Source organism: Bos javanicus, chromosome 14, assembly GCF_032452875.1.
Source record: "Bos javanicus breed banteng chromosome 14, ARS-OSU_banteng_1.0, whole genome shotgun sequence".
In the NCBI taxonomy this organism is placed as follows: Eukaryota; Metazoa; Chordata; class Mammalia; order Artiodactyla; family Bovidae; genus Bos; species Bos javanicus.
Genome location: NC_083881.1, coordinates 19,328,283 through 19,353,566, shown reverse-complemented (window position 1 = coordinate 19,353,566; position 25,284 = coordinate 19,328,283). Strand labels below are relative to the sequence as shown.

The 25,284-nt window shown below is 44.9% G+C and overlaps 1 protein-coding gene across 1 annotated transcript in view; it reads left to right on the top strand.

Moving 5' to 3' along the window:
- The window catches only part of SPIDR (scaffold protein involved in DNA repair), a 277,556-nt gene that overhangs the window by 236,199 nt on the left and 16,073 nt on the right, over positions 1-25,284 (top strand). The window contains exons 12-15 of the mRNA XM_061438706.1: positions 20,794-20,878; positions 21,889-22,032; positions 22,121-22,180; positions 24,555-24,759. Coding sequence (XP_061294690.1) covers positions 20,794-20,878; positions 21,889-22,032; positions 22,121-22,180; positions 24,555-24,759 — 494 coding nt within the window. The remainder of the gene's footprint in view (positions 1-20,793; positions 20,879-21,888; positions 22,033-22,120; positions 22,181-24,554; positions 24,760-25,284) is intronic.

Genomic DNA, 25,284 nt, shown 5'->3' with positions numbered 1-25,284 from the left:
GGCAAGCCCATCATGTGCACATGCGGTCCGACTTGGAGCAGGTTGGAAGCCGGTGGTTTGCACCGCAGCCGTCTGCTGTGGTCTTCCTAAACTTGGAGCATTGCCGAGCATTCCTCCACCTGACCTCCATCCACAGTCCGCTCTCCCCATCCCGGCTCTGTGCCTAATCTGTCTTTCATGTGGCACCGGGCAGGTGAGCAGTGGCTCCACCCAGGACCCTGCTTTCCTGAAGGACAGATCCCCTGTGAGCCCTGCGTTGATCCATGCATGTTTGTCTTATAACAGATTCTTCCTCCTGTTTGTGGAAAGGTGGCTGTATTATAATGTAATTGCCTTATACGTTAGGCACAGCACTGCCCAGATATTTGGAAAGCCCAACTGGGCCGCATGAACCTTGTCCTTATGAAGTTGAACCCCATTTAGCCCTTGGTTTCAGAATCACAAGCATCTGGAAAGACCGTGTGTAGTTGTGGTAAGCGAGGTGTTGCCCTGACATTAGCCTGGCAGCAGTAACTCCACTGGCCCTGTGTAGACCTCCCAGAGGTGCACTCAGCACAGTTCCCCCTGTCGCCACCACACACCAGGTATGTGGGGCTCTGCGTCACGTGCATCTCAATGGAGCCCCTCCAGCTGGCAGATCTCCTGGAGTGCTGCAGGCCAAGGGGCTGCTCCTGGGGACACACTTCCTGCTGGTGAAGGCGGGACTCACCTCCAGGGCCGTGCTCCTGGGGACTGACAGAGCCTGGGGCCCAGGGGCTCTGGCTCCATAAAGCACCTGCTCTTTACCGTGAGGCCACAGAACCGTCTGTGTACCTGACATTTAACCGGGTTCTTGTGAGTTGTACTGGAGGTATACTGTTGTCTACAACATTGCCATAGGACATATTTTTTTCTGTAGGAAATGCACTGAGTAATCTAAATAATTTGTTTACAGACAAACTTTTGGAACCCACTCCATTTTTAGGTTGAACTAAAATTTGACTAAATGTCATTCAGTTGCTAAGTCATGTCCTACTCTTTGCCACCACATGGACTATAGCCCCCCAGGCTCCTTTGTCTGTGGGATTTTCCAGGCAAGAATAATGGGGTGGGTTGCTATTGAAATAGTTGATACTTCTTTTTAGGTTGGAATTAATTTCTTTATCTTATGTATTTAACTTTACTTTGACATGTAACCATCCAAATAGATTGTCTTTTTGTTCTTTTGGAAGCTATATTTCTTCAAAACAAATTATTTAATAGTTTTGGAATGCTGAATGTTATAATTGCCTATTAGTGACATCACCCACTGCCAGTCATCCATCCATGGCCCAGTAAACAAAAATTGTCTCTTTTTTCCCCTAAATTATTGTGTTTCGTAGCAACTCATAAACCTTAACAAAATATATTTCTCATAAATCTTAACAAAATAGACTTACTTCCCAGAATTCAAGCTAAAATGATTAATTGTAATTATATAACTCCAATGTCTAATATAGAAAGCTGCTTCTTTGTCAGTTTGAAGGTAGTTTTTGTTTGGGCTAAGTCATGGAGTCGTTTAAATTTTAGCTCCTGATGGTCCACTGTCCTAGTGGCAGCTCTGGGTGGACTGATGGCCTCGGGGCTGGGCCCCTGTGCAGGGCACCCCACCCTGTTCACCTTCCCCCCTTGGAATGGTTGAACAAAAACAGCCGTCTTTTGTGTTTCTCTGACACATTTTTGGTGTTTTGTGTCCCTACTGACCAGTTAAAGTGAGAAGAGTCAGGAAAATAGCCTGGATGTAATGGCAAAGACCCTTTCAAATAGCACTGCTGAGCCCACCCCTGCCCTGCTCGCTTCTTCCCCAGGACTCAGGCTGTTTGTCCAGGGACAGGCGTGTCCCCTGACCTTTGTTCTCCCAGGTGGCCTCTGCAACGGTGTAGAGGTCAGATAGGCTGAAAACTCACTTTACTTTGATGTCCTAATTCTGGGTATGAGCTTTATCTTTTTATTGCTGATTAGTAGGTGATCTTATTTTTATGTGATATATCAATACTGAGGGAAAATAGAACTTTTCTGAAATATGTTAACCCTAGAAATATAGAAAACACAATAGCAACATTTTTGCAGGGGAGGGGAACCTCTTTCAATTCAAAATCCTGCTAGTACTTATGTCCCAACTTGTTAAAACCAAAGCTACTAACCCGTCTAAAGTACAGTATTAGTTTATAAGGTACTAATTTGTTTAGATTTTTTTCAGTGGCACTTTGAGAGTAATGTACTGAAGACTGTTGTTTAGTCAGCCTTCACTGTATACAGACGAGTCTGCCTGAGTGCTGACCATGATGAGGAAGCAACTTACATGGTCTTTGACCTTGAATTGCCTCCCTTTGAACTGAAGACTAGACCTGCCCAAGGACTGGGGCGGTTGTTGCTTTAAGTGATGAGGTCTTAAATATCTGATCTCAGAAGATTTCCTGAAAGCAGTGAGTGAGAATGTACAGACATCTTGATCTTGCAAATAGAAAATTTCTCCTCAAATTGGTAAGATGTTATCTGTGAAAACATAAAAGTAGGGTTAGGAGAAAGTATAATTCATTTACTCTTTAAATATTTGGTGCCTGTTTGTGCTATGTGTCTGGCTAGTTACTGCTCTGCTAGATTTGGGGGATTTATCCTAAATCAGAAAGTACTGAAATAAAAAGTCAGTCAGATGAAGCCTCAAATCCTGTTAACTAGGAATTCTGCAGTGACCCAGGGAAAATTAGGGCCCCTAGGAGTTTTTGAGAGAAGAAACGAAGAGGTAACAAAATTGAAAATGGAGTAGAGCTGATTCTGGTCTTGTATTTTTAATATATTTGAAACAGAGGGAGTGATTGGGGCAGCGGTGCAGACCTGGGGATCTCTGCAGCCGCTGGGGGCAGAAGCAGGGACCTGGCACCGTGGATTTGTAACTTCCGGTCACTCCGGGGTGGGAGTGGGGAGATTCTCCAGGGAGCCAGGACATCAGCCAGGAGGGTAGATTAGCCCTTTCCTGCACGAGCTCACAGACCAGCAGGAGAGCCAGGAGGAGGTCCTGAAACACACCCGCCAGTGAGTACCAGACACAGCAGCCATTTTGTGGGGCTCAGAGGGCAGGTTCAGATCTGGGGACCCTGGAGAGAACCGCAGGAGTCGGGGGCTGAGGACTCAGGTGAGGGCAGGAGGACCCACCCCCCTGGTTGAGACATCCACTCCCCTGCCTGGGGCAGAGACTGGTAAGCTTTGAGGATAGAGTGAGGGGTTGGGGACGCTGAGGGGGGTGTATTTCAGAAAATGGTCCAATTAATAGTTAGTGTTTACATGCCAGCTTTTGTTTTAAAGGTAACAGATTTAAGTACCAATAATCTTTAAGTTCAAAACCAAGCTTAGTTAGCTTGCTCACAAACTAACCCACGGCCAGGAGGTCAGAAGCCCCCATCCCACCCCCAGCCCACAGTACTTCCTGTCCAGAGCAGTCACCCTTTGTCCCAGGTACCAGTCCTTCCTGCCCTCATATCTGGGCTCTCTAAGGCCCTCTGTCTCCTGCAGCAGCTCCCTTGGCCCAGTGCTCAGGGCTATGTGGGTTTCTCATGACCTGTGTCCCACCAGAGGGGTGTATTCTAATGTAAATTTGAGTGACATCTTAGTGATAATATGCAATTATCAACACCTGTCTGAGGAGCCCTGGAATGGCTCCCCTAGCTTGCCTGTGTCAGGTACAGGCTGCCCAGCTCAGAGTCCCAGTGGCTTACTGACATACAGACTGGTTCTCAACCCAGTCACTCCCCTCTGCATGGTGTAGACCTTTGTGGATTAGCATACCTGGTGGCCAGTGTCCACGCTGGCCTGCCCATCGCCAGGCTCTGTGAGTGCAGGCTCTGTTTCTCACTTACCATTGTATTTCCTGTGCACGGTTCAATCCCTGGCACCTGAGAGGCTCATAAGAAGTGTTTGTGGAATGGACATTAGTTGTTTGCTTGGATTCATCTTAGATTTTCCTCAACAAGACTTGAACTTGTGCTTTCTTGGCAGTAATCACTGGTGCACAGTTTTAGAGGGAAGATTGGAGGCTGAGTTGTCCAAAGACCAAGTGCAGATGGGAAACACATCCTCTCTGTGCCCCGGGCTGGGACCCTGGGTCCTCCCCACTATGCCCAGGGGGACGCACTTGAGGGTGATGGGAAAGTACTTTGTCAGGGATGGAATCCCAGCTTATGGAGGAGGGCCTGGAACAGGGGAGGGTGGCTAGCCCAGGTCAGGCTCTGCGTGACTCTGGGCCCTGGGGCGTCGGTCTCCTGGAGGCCCTTGTGTGGCCAGGTGCGTGGAGGGGCAGCACAGGAAGCTTTTAGGAACCGTCCAGCACGAGTGGACGGGGCTTGGGGGCCGTTGTTGAGGCATCATCTCAGATGCCGTTTCAGCAGAAAGCGAGTCTGGTGAATGTGCTCCTGGGAACAGAAGCCTCAATGACTTCCTCCTTTGATTCCCCTCTTCAAACAGCTGCCTCTTAAAGAGACACACTTCCCTTGGGGTTTGCTCATTGCTGTGGTTGGAATCCTCTTTCAAGAGACATACTCAAGAAATCTTTCATCATTTTGAAAAATTGTTCCTGGTGGGTTCACCACCCAGTTAATGGCAGGAGAATAAAGTGTCACTGAAAGAGAATGTACTAAATCCTAAGACCAAGGATGCTCAAAAAACTGGCCAAAAGGCACAAAGCACTGACTCATGTAGAACACGATGCTGAGTGAAGGGAGTCCACGCAGAAGGCTGCATGCATGCTGTGGGGTCCCGCTTGCATGAAACAGAGGAGACAAACCCATGGCGACAGAGTGCGGGTTGGTACTCGCCAGGCGGGAGGAGAGCAGAGGGTGACTGCTGGCGGGCACCATGTCTTGCTGGGACGATGACTGTATTCCAGGACTGGACGACATTGTGAATGTGCTCACTGCCAGTGAACTGTGCTGTGTGACACAGTTAATCCTGCGTCATGTGAATTTCACCTCAGCCTTTTAAAGGGACATAAATGAATTCATTGCCCCAAAAGTACACTGTGTTATGAAAACAGCTACAGATGTTTCATAAGTCCAGTTGGAGAAGAATAGTTTCTAAATGGAATGTCTAGGCATAATTTCACATCATTCAAAAAGACCTAATTCGGGAGTTAGGGGCTCAGGAGGAAATGTCGAGTATTGAACTTGAACCGTAAAGATTATTTTTGGGAAACTAGGACAGATTTCTTTTTGGACATGACTGAAGCGACTTAGCAGCAGCAGCAGCAGGACAGATTTCTTTAGTAAACTGGGCACTTCTAAACCATTCCTTACCTTTAACATTCAATGAACAACCCTTAAGAAGAGAAAACTCTTGTATATCTCTCTGTGTAACCAGTGATGAATATATAGACAAAGGGGAAAACCGGCAAATTACAGAGAGGCTCATACGCCCACCAGGTTGATCACAGGAAGAGGAGGAGAAGAGAACCACAAACCACCTGAAAGAGGCGTTTGAACTGTGTAGGCCAAGCATTAACCACTGTCAGGATTACTGCCCTAGTAGTGCTTCAGAAAACCATCCAATAAAAAGAAATTCACCCTGTCGGCAGTTAGATACAGAAGTTCTGCCCTGAGGGTCCTCTGCATGTCTGTCCCTGTCAGTGGTTCTTGAACACGGTGGCTGAGTGTGGATGCAGGGCTGAAGTCAGTCCAGTCGGCAGGAAGCTGACCTGCCTGCGGGACTGCACTGACAGTCGGAGGAGGTTTTTGCTGGAGCGGGTGGGGCTTTACCCAGAGGCTTTCAGGGTGTGGCTTGTTCCAGTTCATGGCAGACACCCATGGGAGGGCACGTCCCCACCCATAAGTTCATTCCTGTTATCTCTTGACCAAAAATAGACTGTCTTGCTGGAGCCAAGTGTTACTTATCCTCATGTCCTCTGTAGCAATCAATAGAGCGTGCAGTGAAAACCTGACTAAAATGATGAGGTCTGAACCACAGCAGACTGTCACAGTAGTTCTTGGCCATTTGAAAAAGGAATTGTTAGTAGCAATCTCCGAAGTGGCTCAGACACCCACCCCCTTTCCTAAGTCGAACCCAGTTCACTGGGGTGATTTTGGCAGTGTCGGCCTGACTGGTGCAGGGGGCTTGCTTAGCAAAATCAAAGCTTCGGGAGCGACGCTGGTCACTGAGTAGAGGCAGTGGAGGGGAGAGCAGGGCTCTGCACCACCGTCTGTGCGTCTCATCTCAGGCGTCGGTCTGTGCGCTGGGGGCTGACCCCTCAGGCGTCAGGCAGGACAGGTAGCACTTGCCTTCCCAGGCGGTTGTGACTTCGTGAGTTCACACACAAGTGGTTCTGCACACCTGAAAACACCATGGTAGTGGTTCTGCCCTTGCTCCTCCCACTTTTTTCTCTTTTCCATTTAACTAAAAAGTAGAGCTCTGGTCAGCATTAATCTCTTTCTTTTCTTGTTTTTACAAACAAAATGGGAAGAGTACGATGAGTAATTTAGAAGAATGATAACTAGAGGTTGGAAGTGTTTTTATTTTTTTCCAAGATAGAACAGAAATCAAGTTGGCCTTGTTAATTATAACAGTGGGCAAGAAGGGGTAATGAAGCCAGTGGAGTTAAAAGTACAGAGAGATTTTAGCTAAAACAGGAATCCAAGAGACCAGAAGGAAGATCAGCTGATACAGGAACACAAAAACATCTGCTGCCTAACTCTGGTTAGTAATTTATCCAGTAAATTTACCTGCAGCACAGTAAGTCTAGAATTCAGCCAGTGGACAGGATTTTTTTTGCTTTTTCATTCATTCCTTCTCTTACAAATCTCAGTACTCCCCTTCTCCCCACACTCATCTCACAAAAATCAAAATGATCTACCTGCAGGGGACCAGCAGTTTTAAAGCTTTCAAACTTTTAAAAAATAGAAGTCCAGACAGCAAGCTCTGTGTTAATAATAAATCTGCATAGAGCTCTTCTGTTTAGAACTGGGAGGTGGTGGGTTGGGCCACCATGGCCCCCACCCAGCTCCTAGGGCTGCGTGATTGGGAAGTGATCACTGAGGACTGGCTTTTGTTCTGGACATTTCACATATCCACACGGTTCTTTCTTGAGACTTCCCTGGTGGTCCAGTGGTTAAGACTCCTAAGGCAAGGGGCCTGGATTCCATCTCTGGTCAGGGAACTAGATCCTGCATGCTGCAGCTAAGATTTGGCACAGCCAAATAAATAAACAAAACTAAGTATAAAAATATATGTATATGGTTTTTCCTCTTCCTCTCTCAGCATAATAGCCTGGGGCAGCAGGCCTTATCGTGGGGCACTGGGCCATGTGATTCAGAAGCCTGGTGGGATGTTCCTTGTTCATCTCAAATATGAAACACAAATGCTTGATTTTGCTTTTGTTAAGTGCCTTCTCAAATTTGGAGAATCTTACGTATGATAATTTTAGGTAGAAGCTACTTAAATCTTTTTGTTTGCAGTAAAATGCCTGTCCGTTCATATAGGACGTAGAAGTGGGAAGAGAAGAAGTGTCACTGCCACTGTGGTCCTTCTTTCTTTCCCTTCAACTCTCCAGCCTGCTGGCAAATTAGGTCATGTTACTGTGTTTTTAAGTAAAGACCCGGAAGCTCCTGAGACAAGTAATAACTTGGCTGCAGGTCAAGGGTGGGCCTGGAGCCTGGTCCTCCAGAGGCCATCGGCTGCATCCCTGGTGCTCTGGCCTACATGTAGTTACTTCCAGTTCCAGGGGAATTCACTTCTGTTAAATTTCTCATTTGCTTTATAGTTGTAATCCCTGGCCCTCAGATCAGAAGTCTGACCATTTCTTGTCAGGAGTGATGTAAATTTAGATTCTTGGTGTTTTCCACTGTTTTTGTTAAACAGCAGCAGTGAGCCATCTCTGCTGCAATTATCTTGAATGACAGGAGGAGCATCAGATCCATACTAATTGCACTGAATGCCTCAGGTTTAGTTCAACATTTTTTTTTTCCTGTTTACTTAGACACTTACGAATGAAAATATGACGTTTAAGAACTGGACATTTTCGTTACTATTTTTCATTATAGTATAGTCATTTTCATTACTATTCTTTTTAAACCAAAGACTTTGCTCCTCTGCCTGGAATCACTGACAGTGGAGAGAGTGGTCCCAAGGGTGCCCTGGGGCTGGACCACATGTTGGAGAAGCATCAGACCAGGCCTCCAGGATTATCTGTGGGAGCTCATAGTACAGCTGCCGCCGTCACTGGTTGTTAATATATGGGGAAAAGGAAATTTAAACATCTCCTTTCCGCTGGGCATTTACTCCACGTCTTTCTCCATGAATGCAAACTTGTCTATAAACAAAGAAGAATGGTTGCTTTTCTCTTTGTTGTTTCCAACGGTGTCCTTTCCAGTTTCTGCCACCGCTAGTAACAGACACGTGTGTGCGCCCTGTATCTCCTTTACTGATCTTTTTCACTTAGCCTTGTTTATGGGGAAACGTGACAGACATGAGAGCTGTTCCTCAGTGCAGAGTAGAGTGAACAACTGTAGGGCTACCCAGGATGCCACCACCAAATTCAAAGGACAAAACATGCTGGGCGTCCAGGCGCCACCCCACGCCCCAAGACCTCTGCAGCCCTGATTTCCTCCGCTGTCTTCTTTGCAGTTTTACCATTTTATGTTTGCCTCAGAGCCCAGTCATTGGCAGAGGGTTGTGTTGATCTGTTGCTTGTGCCCATGCAGACCATCCCCACAGGAGAGCAGAGGGTCTTCCGGGGAGTCTGCGCAGGGCAGCTACGTGGTATGTGAATTTGTGGTGATGGAGTAGATGTGAAGAGGCTAGCTTGTTTCAAATATGAGAGCGCACCGGTAGTGTTGGATAAAAAGTGTATGTATCTATCAGAAAATCTGGGCTGACAGATTTTGTGTGGAGCGTGAGTGTTCCTGCCTCCACACTGGTAAGTTGGTCACGTCACACTGTTGAAGTGATAAAGACCTCCTGGGCCCTGAGACCAGCCTGAGAACTGTCTGCAGTTCTGGACAGCAGCAGCTTGCAGCAAGAATTCCTTACTTCCCCTCTCTGAGTGTGTGTGTGTGTGTGTGTGGCAGTTCCTGCCCAGGTAGAACAGAAATGCACAAAGTACTTGTTTTATACGAACTTGAGCTCAGTTCACTTCCCTTCATTTGCTCAGTCGTGACCGACTCTTTGTGATCCCATGGATTGCAGCACACCAGGCTTCCCTGCCCATCACCAACTCCTGGAGCTTACTCAAACTCATGTCCTTTGAGTCGGTGATGCCATCCAACCATCTCATCCTCTGTCTTCCCCTTCTCCTCCTGCCTGCAATCTTTCCCAGCATCAGGGTCTTTCCCAGTGAGTCAGTTCTTACCATCAGGTGGCCAAAGTATTGGAGTTTCAGCTTCAGCATCAGTCCATGAATATTCAGGATTGATTTCCTTTAGGATTGACTGGTTGAATCTCCTTGCTGTCCAAGGGACTCTCAAGAGTCTTCTCCAACACCACAGTTCAAAGTATCAATTTTTCGGTCCTCAGTTTTCTTTGTAGTCCAACTCCCATACCCATACATGACTACTGGAAAAACCAGAGGTTTGACTATACAGACCTTTGTTGGCAAACTAATGTCTGCTTTTTAATATTGCTGTGTAAAAAAAAAAATATATATATATATATTGCTGTGTAGGTTGGTCATAACTTTTCTTCCAAGGAACAAGCGTCTTTTAATTTCATGGCTGCAGTCACCATCTGCAGTGATTTTGGAGCCCCCCAAAATAAAGTCTGTCACCGTTTCCATTGTTTCCCCATCTACTTGCCATGAAGTGATGGGACCGGATGCCATGATCTTCGTTTTCTGAATGTTGAGTTTTAAGCCAACTTTTTCACTCTCCTCTTTCACTTTCATCAAGGGGCTCTTTAGTTCTTCACTTTCTGCCATAAGGGTGGTATAATCTGCATATCTGAGGTTACTGATACTTCTCCCAGCAATCTTGATTCCAGCTTGTGCTTCATTCAGCCCAGCATTTTTCATGATGTACTCTGTATATAAGTTAAATAAGTACGGTGACAATGTACAGCCTTGACATACGCCTTTCCTAATTTGGAACCAGTCCGTTGTTCCATGTCCTGTTCTGACTGTTGTTTTTTGACCTGCATAGAGATTTCTCAGGAGGCGGGTTAGGTGGTCTGGTATTCCCATCTCTTGAAGAATTTTCCACAATTTATTGTGATCCACATGCTCAAAGGCTTTGGTATAGTCAATAAAGCAGAAGTAGATGTTTTTCTGGAACTCTCTTGATTTTTCGATGATCCAGTGGATGTTGGCAATTTGATCTCTGGTTCCTCTGCCTTTTCTAAATCCAGCTTGAACATCTGGAGGTTCACATACTGTTGAAGCTTGACTTGGAGAATTTTGAGCATTACTTTGCTAGCGTGTGAGATGAGTGCAATTGTGTGGTACTTTGAACGTTCTTTGGCATTGCCTTTCTTTGGGATTGGAATGAAAACTGACCTTTTCAGTCCTGTGGCCACTGCTGAGTTTTCCTAATTTGCTGGCATATTGACTCCAGCACTTTCACAGACTTTCTTATCTCTCCTTGCTATTCTTTGGAACTCTGCATTCAAATGGGTATATCTTTCCTTTTCTCCTTTGCCTTTCAGTTCTCTTCTTTTCTCAGCTATTTTTAAGGTTCCCTCAGACAACCATTTTGCCTTTTTTTTTTTTTTTTCATTTTGCCTTTTTGCATTTCTTTTTCTTGGGTATGGTCTTGATCACTGCCTCCTATACAATGTCACAAACCTGCGTCCATAGTTCTTCAGGCACTCTATCTATCAGATCTAGTCCCTTAAATCTATTTCTCACTTCCACTATATAATCGTAAGGGATTTGATTTAGGTCATACCTAAATGGTCTAGTGGTTTTCCCTACTTTCTTCAATTTCAGTCTGAATTTGCCAATAAAGAGTTCATGATCTGAGCCACTGTCAGCTCCAGGTCTTGTTTTTGCTGACTGTATAGAGCTTCTTCATCTTTGGCTGCAAAGAATATAATCAATCTGATTTTGGTGTTGACCATCTGTGATGTCCATGTGTAGAGTCTTCTCTTATGTTGTTGGAAGAGGGTGTTTGCTATGACCAGTGCATTCTCTTGGCAAAACTCTTTTAGCCTTTGTCCTGCTTCATTTTGTACTCCAAGGTGAAATTTGCCTGTTACTCCAGATATCTCTCGACTTCCTACTTTGGCATTCCAGTCTCCTATAATGAAAAGGACATCGTTTTGGGGTGTTAGTTCTAGAAGGTCTTGTAGGTCTTCATAGAACCGTTCAACTTCAGCTTCTTTAGCATTACTGGTCAGGGCATAGACTTGGATTACTCTGATATTGGATGGTTTGCCTTGGAGACAAACAGAGATCATTCTGTCATTTTTGAGTCTGCATCCAAGTACTGCATTTCGGACTCTTTTGTTTACTATGATGGCTACTCCATTTCTTCTAAGAAATTCCTGCCCACAGTAGTAGATACAGTGGTCATCTGAGTTAAATTCACCCATTCCAGTCTGTTTTAATTCACCGATTCCCAAAATGTCAGTGTTCACTCTTGCCGTCTTCTGTTTGACCACTTCCAATTTGCCTTGATTCATGGACCTAACATTCCAGGTTCCTATGCAATATTGCTCTTTATAGCATCGGACCTTACTTCAATCACCAAAGTTGTGTTAGTTATTTATTTACTTAGTGTTTCGGCTGTCCTAGGCCTTTGCTGCTGCGTGGGGCTTTCCCTAGTTACAGCGAGTGGGGACTGCTCGTCATTGTGGCGCCCAAACTTCTCATTACCGTGACTTCTCTTGTTGTGACATACGGGTGCTGGAGGGCATGGGCGCAGTTGTGCACATGGGCTTAGTTGCTCCGTGGCCTGTGGGGTCCTCCCGGACCAGGGCTGGAATCTGTGTCCCCTGCATTGCAATGTGGATTCTTTTTTTTTTTTTTTTAATCAGTAATTATAGCTTTGTTTATGAAAATAAACTCATGTTTAGCATTTGTTCACCAGTTTGAATGCTACAATTCCAACTTAAAAATATAAAAGTGAGCATGTAAATTTCATTCTGTTCCTTTGTAAATGCCACCAACGTATCAATACTTTTTTTTTAATGAACGCTTATCAACAGAGAAAATACTGAATTAATTTTGATACACACATCATGGAATATCATGTAGCCTTTTTAAAGAATTAAAACTATAACAAATGAGTTGGAAGAGATTTAGCAAGGTGGATTCTTAACCACTGGACCACCAGGGAAGCTCTAGTTAATATTTTTATATCCTAAATCTTGAAGAAAGAATTAAGATTAGGAAGGACATTTTAAAAATTTAACTACCAGATTTCCTGCAAAATGTGAGGTATTCCAAAATTATAAATTTATCTTACATGGTTATATAATAAATTTAAGTGATGGTACAAAGAAATAGTAAAAAAGGCTTAATTTCAGATGTGTATGCATTTATTTTTCTTTTTTTTTTTAACGTAAAAAATTTTACTGGGTTATAATTAACATATAATATTAGTTTCAAGTGTACAACATAGTGATTTGATATTTTTATACATCATGAAATGGTCACCGCTGTGTGACCAGTTACCACGGTCACCATAAGTTCTGTTCTGTTGCCACATCTCCACCTCTGTATTGAGATCATGTCCCCTGATTCTTTCCCAGCTTTGCTGGGTTTCTCTTCCTTTCACTAGCTTCTGAGGAAACCAGCTCCTCTGTCTTACAGCTCCGCTGTCTTGTCTGGAGTGTCTGTTTGTGGCTTTGTTTAACCTTGTCAGTTTACCCTCTGAGCACTTAATTTTTTCAGTATCTCTATCTACAATTTGAAAAATATCATCCTGAAATGCATTGGATTAACCTTGCAACGTGTTTAGTAATCCCCACACTTGTGGGGTGTTCTTAGCAGAGCATGGTCTCTGAAGTCAGAGTGCCCGACTTGATGCCATCACTGTCTAATTAAGGAACAGCTGATTTCTAATACAGTTGATTTCTAATTCAGAAATCTCTCCCAAAGAGGCACATCCCCATGAGCCGCCACTCCCTCCCCCGGCCCCCACCACTGTCAGCAGCCCCTGGCAGCTGTTCATCTGCTGTCTGTCTGTGAGTTTGTGCGTACTGAACATGTGATAGTGAGGAACCATGGATAGTGAGGAAGCATGGATAGTGAGGTCCATCCGTGTTGGATCATGTGTCAGTGCTTCAGCCCTTTTCATGGCGGCCTGATGCTCTGTTACATGGATATAGCAGTCAGTAGTATTGTACCACTCTTTTTACTCACCAAGATGGCCAGTCCAGTTGGTAAAACCAGGGCTTTAGCTTCAGACAGACATGCACAGAATGGCAAGGGGCGTGTGTGCTTTTCTTCCACAAGTTCACCTGGGTTTGTAGTTTTTGTTGTCCTTGCCCGGCCTTTCTTTGAGTAGTTTCATTATGTAGTGGGGGCAGGGAGAAAGTGGAAAGGAATGAGAGAACTTGTCTGCGGTTGAGGGAATAGGGTAGTGACTTTGCCCTTCATCCAGCTTCGTGAGTGTCCCGTTGCTGACATCACACCCCAGCACTCTCCATGTGCTCCTGGTCGTGTTCTCTGTCCTTGATGTCCTCTCAGGGTTTTTTCATATCAGAGTGTTTGAAAGTGGAAGTTAAACATTAGATTATATATATAGATAGATATATATATATATATCTATATTATATATATAGAGTGCTTTCAAAGTACTAAACAGACTGACTAGCACAGTGAAGCAAGGCAAAACAAAAGAATCAGAAAGGAAGAAATAAAACTGTGAGATGACATGATGGTCTAGGTCAGAAATCCCAAGGAATCTGCAAAAGACAAAAAGGTTCCTAAAATGAGTAAGTCAGTTTAGCAGAGTCCCAGCATACAAGATTAACATTCAAAATCGGTCACATTTCCAGTGAACCCTTTGAACCCAAAATTTAAAATACAGTATTTTCAGTTGCTGAAAAAGGACTATTTAGGCATAACCCTAATGAAATATGTCAGGAGTTGTATGCTGCAAACTCCAAAACACTGATTAAAGGAATCAGTCGACATCTAAATAAACATGTGCCACATCATGGATTGGAAGACTCAACATCGTGAAGATGCTACTTCTCCCCAGAAGAGTGGATCGGCTTGACACAATGCCCATTAAAGTTCCAACAAAAAAAATGTGTAGATATGTCTAGGCCTATTCCAAACTTTATTGGGAAATGCAGAGGAACCAGAATAGATAAAACCACTTTGAAAAGGGATAGAGTAGGAGGAATGGTACCCAATTTCAGAACTTATTAAATGGCTACAAGAAACTGCTGCATTGGTGGAGGCATGACTAGTCAGTGGAGAGAACTTAGGAAGGGCTGTGGGATTACAGCCACGTGACTCCTGACCAAGTGCAAACAAAGCCACTCAGTGGAGGAAGGATGGTCTCAGCTCACTGCCCATGGATGGGCAAAAAATTAATCTCAACCTCAATCTCATACCTCACGAAATATTTTAGGTTTAAATATAACATAAAACTATAAAGTTTTTAGTAGAAAATCATTGGGACCTACTAAGAAAAGAGTTCTGAGATAGACACCAAAAGTGTGTTCCACAAAAGGAAAAAAAATCAGTAAGTTGGACTTTATCAAAATAAAAATCTTTTGCTCTGCAAAAGATTATATTAAGAGAATGAAAAAGATAAGCTACAGACCATGGGAAAATATTTGTAAATCTTATATCTTAGACTATATAATGAAATCTAAAGACTCAGCAGTAAACATACACACACTCAGTCCGGTTAGAAAATGGGCAAAGGACATGAAGAGACATTTCCAAAGAGGACATCGCATGGCAGATAAACGCCTGGAAAGATGTTTGACGTCACTGTCCTCAGGTAGAAGCACAGCATGACTGAGGTGAATATTACCACACTCCTGTCAGAACAACTGAAATGAGAAGCAGTGGCAGCCTTGGATGCTAGTGAGGATGTGAAGAAACGGTCTCTCATATGTTGCTGGTAGGGCTGTAGGGTGGTGTGGTCCCCTGCAGGAACAGAGTTGGCAGTCCCTTTAAAACCTGAACATACTTAGCCAAGCAGCTGCACCCCTGGGCATTTATCTGGAGAAAAGAACATCAGCATTCCCATAAAATTCTGTGCCAAGTGTTTTTAATAGCCCCAAGCTGGAAAGAACCCCCATGTCCCTCAGAGGTGAATGGTAAACAAGCTGTGTCACGTGCACACCGTGGACAGCGCTCAGCAATAAAAGCAGCGAGTGCTGGTGCCACTGCAGCCTGGGTGGACCTCGAGGCCACTGTGCTGAGTGACGGAAGCCGAACTGAACACAAAGGCACCACATGACTCTGTTTATGCAGGGTTCTTCTCTGAGGTTGTGTCAGTGCACATGAGACTGTGTGAATGCTGGTTACTCCCTCACAGGGTCTCCAAGCCTCGACTGGGCTAGCACTTTGGTGCCCATCCCTCAGGGAGCTGTATGGAAGGAGGAGGGGCAGAAGTGGGCAGACAGGACAGTGGGCCCACCAGCCCCCAGCTTCCAGGGGACCCCCGGCATCCAGTGGCCGCCTCTCAACCTCAGCTGGCCCTGGTCAGTCACCCAGCTCTGTCCGGTCACCTACACAAACAGCCGCTGCCAGGAGAAGGGGAGAGTGACTTTTCATCAGTGTGTCCCCATTTACTTGCTGCTTTTGTTCTTGATTTGGACCCAGAGTCTTGGTGTTGGCTGCAGACCCCGCCCTGTGCACCACGCTTCTGCTGTGATCCATGCGAGGGGCCAGAAGACAGCAGGGAAGCTTTGAGTCTCCTTTTCTGTGATGCCAAGGCCCTCATTCTCAACTCTGAGTTTAACTGCTGGATCCTAAGCATTTAAAATAGTACATTTCTCAACATTAAATGTTGAAAAAAATAAAAATGTGTAATATTAATTGTCAAGGCCACAAGCTTTTAATAACGTAAACAACATTATTATCTATTAACACTGTTGAAAATTAGGGCAAAATCTAAGAAGCCTTTGAGATATATAGTTTTTTTTTTGAACTAAAACGGCATTTTTAAAACTGATAAAATCCACATAATATAAAAGTTTCCATCTTACAGTTTTTAGGTAGCAGGAAGTACATTCACAGTGCTCTGCAGCCATCATACCAGCATGTCCCAGAACCTGTCACCCTCGTGAAGTGAAGCTCTATGCCCTGAACCAGGGCTCCCTGGCCCCTGACAGCCACCCCCTACCTTCTGTCTGTGAATTGCTCTGGTTGGGGACAGAATGTGGTCTACTGAAGAAGGGAATGGCAAACCACTTCAGTATTCTTGCCTTGAGAACCCCATGAACAGTATGAAAAGGCAAAATGATAGGATACTGAAAGAGAAACTCCCCAGGTCAGTAGGTGCCCAATATGCTACTGGAGATCCATGGAGAAATAACTCCAGAAAGAATGAAGGGATGGAGCCAAAGCAAAAACAATACCCAGCTGTGGATGTGACTGGTGATAGAAGCAAGGTCTGACGCTGTAAAGAGCAGTATTGCATAGGAACCTGGAATGTCAGGTCCATGAATCAAGGCAAATTGGAAGTGCTCAAACAAGAGATGGCAAGAGTGAATGTTGACATTCTAGGAATCAGCAAACTGAAATGGACTGGAATGGGTGAATTTAACTCAGATGACCATTATATCTACTACTGCGGGCAGGAATCCCTCAGAAGAAATGGAGTAGCCATCATGGTCAACAAAAGAGTCCGAAATGCAGTACTTGGATGCAATCTCAAAAACGAAAGAATGATCTCTGTTCGTTTGCAAGGCAAACCATTCACTATCACAGTAATCCAAGTCTATATGCCCCAACCAGTAATGCTGAATAAGCTGAAGTTGAACAGTTCTATGAAGACCTACAAGACCTTTTAGAACTAACACCCAAAAAAGATGTCCTTTTCATTATAGGGAACTGGAATGCAAAAGTAGGAAGTCAAGAAACACCTGGAGTAACAGGCAAATTTAGCCTTGGAATACAGAATGAAGCAGGGCAAAGACTGATAGAGTTTGGCCAAGAAAATGCACTGGTCATAACAAACATCCTCTTCCAACAACACAAGAGAAGACTCTATACATGGACATCACCAGATGGTCAACACCGAAATCAGATTGATTATATTCTTTGCAGCCAAAGATGGAGAAGCTCTATACAGTCAGCAAAAACAAGACCAGGAGCTGACTGTGGCTCAGACCATGAACTCCTTATTGCCAAATTCAGACTGAAATTGAAGAAAGTAGGGAAAACCACTAGACCATTCAGGTATGACCTAAATCAAATCCCTTATGATTATACACTGGAAGTGAGAAATAGATTTAAGGGCCTAGATCTGATAGATAGAGTACCTGATGAACTATGGAATGAGGTTCGTGACATTGTACAGGAGACAGGGATTAAGACCATCCCCATGGAAAAGAAATGCAAAAAAGCAAAATGGCTGTCTGGAGAGGGCTTACAAATAGCTGTGAAAAGAAGAGAAGCAAAAAGCAAAGGAGAAAAGGAAAGATATAAACATCTGAATGCAGAGTTCCAAAGAATAGCAAGAAGAGATAAGAAAGCCTTCTTCAGCAATCAATGCAAAGAAATAGAGGAAAACAACAGAATGGGAAAGACTGGAGATCTCTTCAAGAAAATCAGAGATACCAAAGGAACATTTCGTACAAAGATGGGCTCGATAAAGGACAGAAATGGTAGGGATCTAACAGAAGCAGAAAATATTAAGAAGAGATGGCAAGAATACACAGAAGAACTGTACAAAAAGATCTTCACGACCCAAATAATCATGATTGTGTGATCACTGACCTAGAGCCAGACATCCTGGAATGTGAAGTCAAGTGGGCCTTAGAAAGCATCACCATGAACAAAGCTAGTGGAGGTGATAGAATTCCAGTTGAGCTATTCCAAATCCTGAAAGATGATGCTGTGAAAGTGCTGCACTCAATATGCCAGCAAATTTGGAAAACTCAGCAGTGGCCACAGGACTGGAAAAGGTCAATTTTCATTCCAATCCCAAAGAAAGGCAATACCAAAGAATGCTCAAACTACGGCACAATTGCACTCATCTCACACGCTAGTGAAGTAATGCTGAAAATTCTCCAAGCCAGGCTTCAGCAGTATGTGAACCGTGAACTTCCTGATGTTCAAACTGGTTTTAGAAAAGGCAGAGGAACCAGAGATCAAATTGCCAACATCCACTGGATCATGGAAAAAGCAAGAGAGTTCCAGAAAAACATCTATTTCTGCTTTATTGACTATGCCAAAGCCTTGGACTGTGTGGATCACAATAAACTGGAAAATTCTGAAAGAGATGGGAATACCAGACCACCTGATCTGCCTCTTGAGAAATTTGTATGCAGGTTAGGAAGCAACAGTTAGAACTGGACATGGAACAACAGACTGGTTCCAAATAGGAAAAGAAGTATGTCAAGGCTGTATATTGTCACCCTGTTTATTTAACTTATATGCAGAGTACATCATGAGAAACGCTGGACTGGAAGAAACACAAGCTGGAATCAAGATTGCCAGGAGAAATATCAATAACCTCAGATATGCAGATGACACCACCCTTATGGCAGAAAGTGAAGAGGAACTCAAAAGCCTCTTGATGAAAGTGAAAGTAGAGAGTGAAAAAGTTGGCTTAAAACTCAACACTCAGAAAACGAAGATCATGGCATCCAGTCCCATCACTTCATGGGAAATAGATGGGGAAACAGTGGAAACAGTGTCAGACTTTATTTTGGGGGACTCCAAAATCACTGCAGATGGTGACTGCAGCCATGAAATTAAGAGACACTTAGTCCTTGGAAGGAAAGTTATGATCAACCTAGATAGCATATTCAAAAGCAGAGACATTACTTTGCCAACAAAGGTCTGTCTAGTCAAGGCTATGGTTTTTCCTGTGGTCATGTATGGATGTGAAAGTTGGACTGTGAAGAAGGCTGAGCGCCGAAGAATTGATGCTTTTGAACTGTGGTATTGGAGAAGACTCTTGAGAGTCCCTTGGACTGCAAGGAGATCCAACCAGTCCATTCTGAAGGAGTTCGGCCCTGGGATTTCTTTGGAAGGAATGATGCTAAAGCTGAAACTCCAGTCCTTTGGCCACCTCATGTGAAGAGTTGACTCATTGGAAAGGACTCTGATGCTGGGAGGGATTGGGGGCAGGAGGAGAAGGGGACGACAGAGGATGAGATGGCTGGATGGCATCACCAACTCGATGGACATGAGTCTGAGTGAACTCTGGGAGTTGGTGATGGACAGGGAGGCCTGGTGTGCTGCGATTCATGGGGTCGCAAAGAGTCAGACACGACTGAGCGACTGATCTGATCTGATCTGGGGATCTCATATAAATAGAATCACACACTACTTGTCTTTTCGTGTCTGACTATATTCTCTATTTTAGATAATATTGGTAATTTTTCTTGTTCTGTGAGTAAAACGTATCTGTTTTTGAAAAATACAGGAAACACTTAAACCAAAGGAAGAAAATAAATGTCACCTTTAAGTTCTACTCGGATAACCACTAAAAACATTTTTTTTACTCTTTCAGAGAGAGACATTATAATTTGTTGTCTGCTTTTCACTTAGCAAGGTATCATGAATATCTTTCCATGTCCATAAATAGTTTCTGTGTAAACATTTCAAAAGCTGTATCATATTTCATTGTGCAGATGCATCATAATTTTGTGTATTTTTTTATTGAAGTGTAGTTGATTTACATGGTTTCAGATGGATAGCAAAGTGATTCAGTTATACATACACGCATATATATTCTTTTTCAGTTTCTTTTCCATTATCGATTATTACAATTTATTGCATATATTTTTCTATCCTATACAGTAGGTTCTTACTGTTTATCTGTTTTATATATAGTGGTGTGTATCTGTTAATCACAAAGCCCTAATATATCCCAGCCCCACTGCCTTTCCAGTCTGGTAACCATCAGTTTGTTGCTTACATCTGTGAGTCTATTTCCATTCTGTAAATACGTTCATTTGTATCATTTTCTTAAGATTTCCACATATAAGTGATATCACATGATATTTGTCTGTTTCTGACTTCCTTCACTTAGTATAATTTCTGGATCCATCCATGTTGCTGCAAATGGTATTACTTCACTCTTTTTTGTGGCTGAGTAGTATTCTGTTGTCAGAGAAGGCAATGGCACCCCACTCCAGTACTCTTGCCTGGAAAATCCCATGGACGGAGGAGCCTGGAAGGCTGCAGTCCATGGGGTCACGAAGAGTCGGACACGACTGAGCGACTTCACTTTCACTTTTTACTTTCATGCATTGGAGAAGGAAATGGCAACCCACTCCAGTGTTCTTGCCTGGAGAATCCCAGGGACAGGGGAGCCTGGTGGGCTGCTGTCTGTGGGGTTGCACGGAGTCGGACACGACTGAAGCGACTTAGCAGCAGCAGCAGCAGTATTCCATTGTATATATGCACCACATTTTCTTTATCCAGTCCTCTGTCGATGGACATTTAGGTCGTTTCCATGTCCTGGCTACTGTGAATAGTGCTGCTATGAGAGTTGGGGTGCATGTGTCTTTTTGAATTAGAGTTTTCTCTAGACATATCAAATGCATGATAATTTAGTGAACAGTCTCTTTCCTGAGCTTACACATTCCAGGTTGCAAGGTCTGTCTGTCTGTGTGTGTGCCCCTGACTTCATCACGTATTCTGAATGTTGGCTTCTTGGTGTTCAGTCTGCATCTGACTGGCTCACTGATCAGCATCTCTTCTTTCTTCAGGATGGCTGAGCTTTTTAGTTTGATTGACACCATGTGGCCTCCACGGGCAGCTCTGAAAGCAACAGGCCCTGGCACAGCCTTCGAGGTAAGCCTGGCATTGAGGCACTGCCCTGCCACAACAGTGCACCTCCTGAGAAACCCTGTGAGGTTAGCCTGGCGTTGAGGCACCCCTACACATAGCGCACCTCCCAAGAAGCCCTGTGAGTTAGCCTGGCGTTGAGGCACCCCCCACCCCCCCAAACACACAGTGCACACCCCCTGAGAAGCCTGGATCCAGTGAGTGTGAGCCAGGACAGAGGTCACACTGCTGCCTCACTTATAGGCTGGAGTCTGGCTACCTTCTCCACCATGTCGCATGCGTGCTTCTGGAGGTTCCTTTATGGTGACCTCTCTCCACCCCCATTGTCATGGGCCACTGCACGCTGAGGGTCTCAGCCTTGCACCCAACAAGAAGCATGTGGTTTCCCTGCCTCCTTTCAGTCAGTAGTAGAACCACCACTGAGTACCAGTTAGAGCAGAGACTCAGTGCACGGAATCTGTGGGCATCGGTCTAACCGCTAGCTCACCTCAGCTCGGGGTCTCCCTCTCCTTCTTCCTCACTCTGTGAATGGTAGCTAGTTGCCCACAGGTAGCAAAATTGGGAAGAGTATCTGTCCTTCCTGCTCTGAACCCTGTCCAGCAGGCTGGCAGCTACTGCTTCAGGCCTTGGCTCCCCAGGCTGAGAGCTGGCCCCTTGCTTGTGTGGTTCTGACTCCTGGCACAGGCGGACACAGTAGCTCTGTCCAGAGCTGGAGCAGCGGCCCAGTCAGAAATGCCATTTCTAGATGCCTCACAGGGAAGAACTTTGTGAATGGAGTCTTCAGTAAATCTGGAGATTGAATTTCTAGAATGACATCTTGAATTGGTGATAAATTCAGGAGCACAGAAACTCTCATGCTGGGTCCAGAGAGAAACAACCCCATCTGTAAAGAACCTTGCAGAGAGTCTGCATCTGTGAGCAGAGATGGCTCTGTTGAAGAGTCAATTTATGTTAATAGCGCATTTGAGTCTTTTGGCAGTGCATTCACATTCTACTTTTGTCTTCATTTTAAACAGGAGAAAACTCATCTGCCTCCTCCTAGCTTCTGTTACATCCTCAGCGCTCATCCAGACGTGGGGCAGATTGATGTAATTGAAGATGACCCTGTTGCGGAACTTTACCAGCCACCGACTCCCCGCTTCTTAAAAGAAATTCTGCAGGTGGTGCCTTTCTGTGTGCCAGGCCTCTGTTCCTTTGCTGTGTGTGTGGGCTTGGGGAGACTTACACACTGTTTTCAATACATTCCAGACGGACGGCCTCTGTACCCATTGCAGCTTCTGTGCCAGAGTGATTTACCGGAGACCACAGGTGATCCATCTCTCTTTCTCTTCACATGTCGTACAGCTTACCAAAGGATAATCTCCCTCAGAAATGGGTGGAGTCCCCAAACAGAAAAGCATTGTTAAATGCCAGTTGCGTGATCTGCACTGACATGGTGGTAAGTGCACTGCTTGTGCAGGTGGGGCTGTGGCCTCTCATGAAGTCCTGGGTGTGAAGCCTGAGTGTGCTCTCAGGACGCGAGCAGCAGCCTCGTGGATGTCGCTCACTGGCTCCTGCCCACAGCCCTGCAGCTGGGCCAGAGGTGGAGGGGCAAGGAGTGTTCAGATGCACTGCCACCTTTGGCTGGTCTGTGGAAATTCTTGCCCTTCCTGAGAAACTGACCATTTGCTAAGATGAACTCCTCCGTCCAGTGTAAGGCCATGTGCAGGACCTTGGGGTCCTGTCCCTTCTGTCTCCTTCAGATGGAATGTTTTTTCATCTTTCTTTTCTTTTATGACCTTGTCATTTTTGAAGAAGAGGTTGATTACTTAACAGAATGCCCCTCCATTTAGATTTGCCTGATCACAAAGAGATTTGTGATCTACGCCACATAAAAATGCTGTGTTCATACCAGGAACACACAGTTGAGCTGTCCCAGTGCTGTGATATGATACCAGTTGATTAAGATTTCTCTACTCTAAAGTTAACTAATAAATATTCCATACTTATTGCTTAATAACTGTGTAACAAATGTTTTGTAGGAAGATAGCTTAAGACTATTTTAATATCCTGTTTCTTATCAAACTTCTACCCATTCATTGTAACATCTATATGAATCTTGCTTGAATTATTACTCTGATAGTGGCTAAATGATAATTTTCTAATTTCAGCATTTTTCTACATTTATTAGTTGGCATTGGCTATACTTAGGAACTTTTATTTCCATGATTTATTTATGAATTAAGTCATTTATCTCAGCTTGAACTAGTAGATTGAATTTTTATTCAATGGGTTGTTATCTGTAATTGTCACTTATTCCAATGCTTACGTCTCCCCAGATTCAGGACAGCTCCCGTGTCCTTTGGACATGTCCCCATCACTCCTCAAGGGCTGCCTTACTTTCTGCAATAATAAGATGCTTCAGATTTTTCTTGTGTTTCCTCTGCTCTGAAGTCAGCGGTCTGCTAAGGAGCCCTGGTTGATTTTAGTGAAGAATGGCATTTAGAAGCCAAGATCTGGGTCCTTGGTGGGCTCATTGCTGCTGGGCCATCTCAGCAGATGGAACAAGGAAGTATGTGTGTGTCCTCATGCACGTGTACCTACCGCTCCACATCTATTCTTTCTTTATGTCTGTGTCTACCTAAAACTCATCATCTTATACCAGTACTTCCAACTCGAGGCCATAACCATGGAACTGACTCTAGATTTCCTCACTTCCATATTAATAACTCCCTCATCCAGCTCTGAGAAACCCGGCTCTCACTTTCCTCAGTATAAACTTCTTTAATTTCTTATATGTAATCAACCTCCCAACCATGTGAACCACCTCTTCCACTCAGCTCACAGCCCCTGACTTCACCGGTCACCTTCTTTGCCCAGTCATGTTCACTAGCCATGTGGGATCATCAGCCTGACCACCATCCATCCCAGCAACACCCTCATGCCAACCAGCTTCTCATAGCCCGGCCCTGCTGATCCCAGGGGTAACTCCAGTCAGATCCTGTCCCCATGTGCATCTACTGAGTCCTAATGACAGAAGACTGATGTAGTTGTGTCCTAGCCACCTCCCGAAGGCCCTGTGTCCATGACCGTCACACTGGAGTGTAGGATTCACCATGTGCATCCATGGGGCCAGGGCTGTGAGCATTTCGTTCATAACACTTCCTCATCCTTGGGACACTTACATCTCGCAGGAGAGAAGAGTGTGTGTGCTTCGTGGAAGCCACTGTGATGACTCACATCCTCACCCTGTGGACGTGGGATTGGGAGGAAGTGCGTGGCTTCTTCCTCTTTGGTCAGAGGACTTGGAGAGAGGAGCCAGGGAGGGACAGGCCTCCCCCGAGCCATGGAGCCCTTAGAACAGCGACAGGGCTGGAGCTTACTGGGCTTGGCCATGTCCGGGGTGCTGATGACCACATATGCAAAGGCCGTTGCATCTGTGGAAATACTTATTGAAATGATATCAGAAATATTAGTATTAATAATAATCATCTAAGATTATTGCCTTTAAAAATAATTTTGGATTTAAGAAGAGCTACCAGGTTAATGGCAATCCACTCCAGTACTATTGCCTGGAAAATCCCATGGACAGAGGAGCCTAGTAGACTACAGTCCATGGGGTCGCAAAGAGTCGGACACGACTGAGTGACTTCACTTTCACTTTCACCAGGTTAATAGCCTTGACTGTGACTTTGAATTCTAGGCAAACAGTTTGTTTCTGGAGCCAAGGGAGATGTGGCTGGTGGTGACCGACATTACTCTGCAGACGCTGGACGAGGACTCAGGCCTCCCCAGAACCATGCCTGTGCGTGTTGCTGCCTCCTGCCTACTGGACCAGGAGGTCCGGGATGCTCTCTGCAAGGCCACCTCCCAAAGCTTCCTCTTCCGGGACGCTCTCCGAGACCAGGGTACGCCTTCCTCTTACTGAAAGCACTGGTCTTTCCCCGGCCCAGAGTTCCCTGCAGACCAGGCCCCTGTGACAGCTGCCTAGACAGAATAGAGCCCCGCCTGTGGTGCTGGCATGCAGGGGTGATGCTGGGGTCACTGGGGAGGGTCTGTTGGGGTCATGCTTTATGGGTACAGAAGTAACAAAGCTGCTGCCTAGAGCACCACTTTGTAAAACAAACAGAGAGCTCAAGCATTAATGTCCATCCTTCGATGTCCACCCTCTGCAGCACCAAGTCTCCGTCTAGAGAAAGGTGGTGTTCACATGTGACCTACATACATGTTCTTACCAGGTAAACCCTGTAAAACATGTACCTCGTGCCATGTCAGGCTGTGTAAATACTGGTTGATGTGCAGCAAATCCACATTTTGCTTTTTGGAACTTTCCCTAAGTGTTTTCCACCCACGGTAGTCTGCATCCATTCTGGCTGGAGTCTGCAGATATGGAGCCTGTAGGTACGGAGACCTGACTCTCTGCTTATAACCCG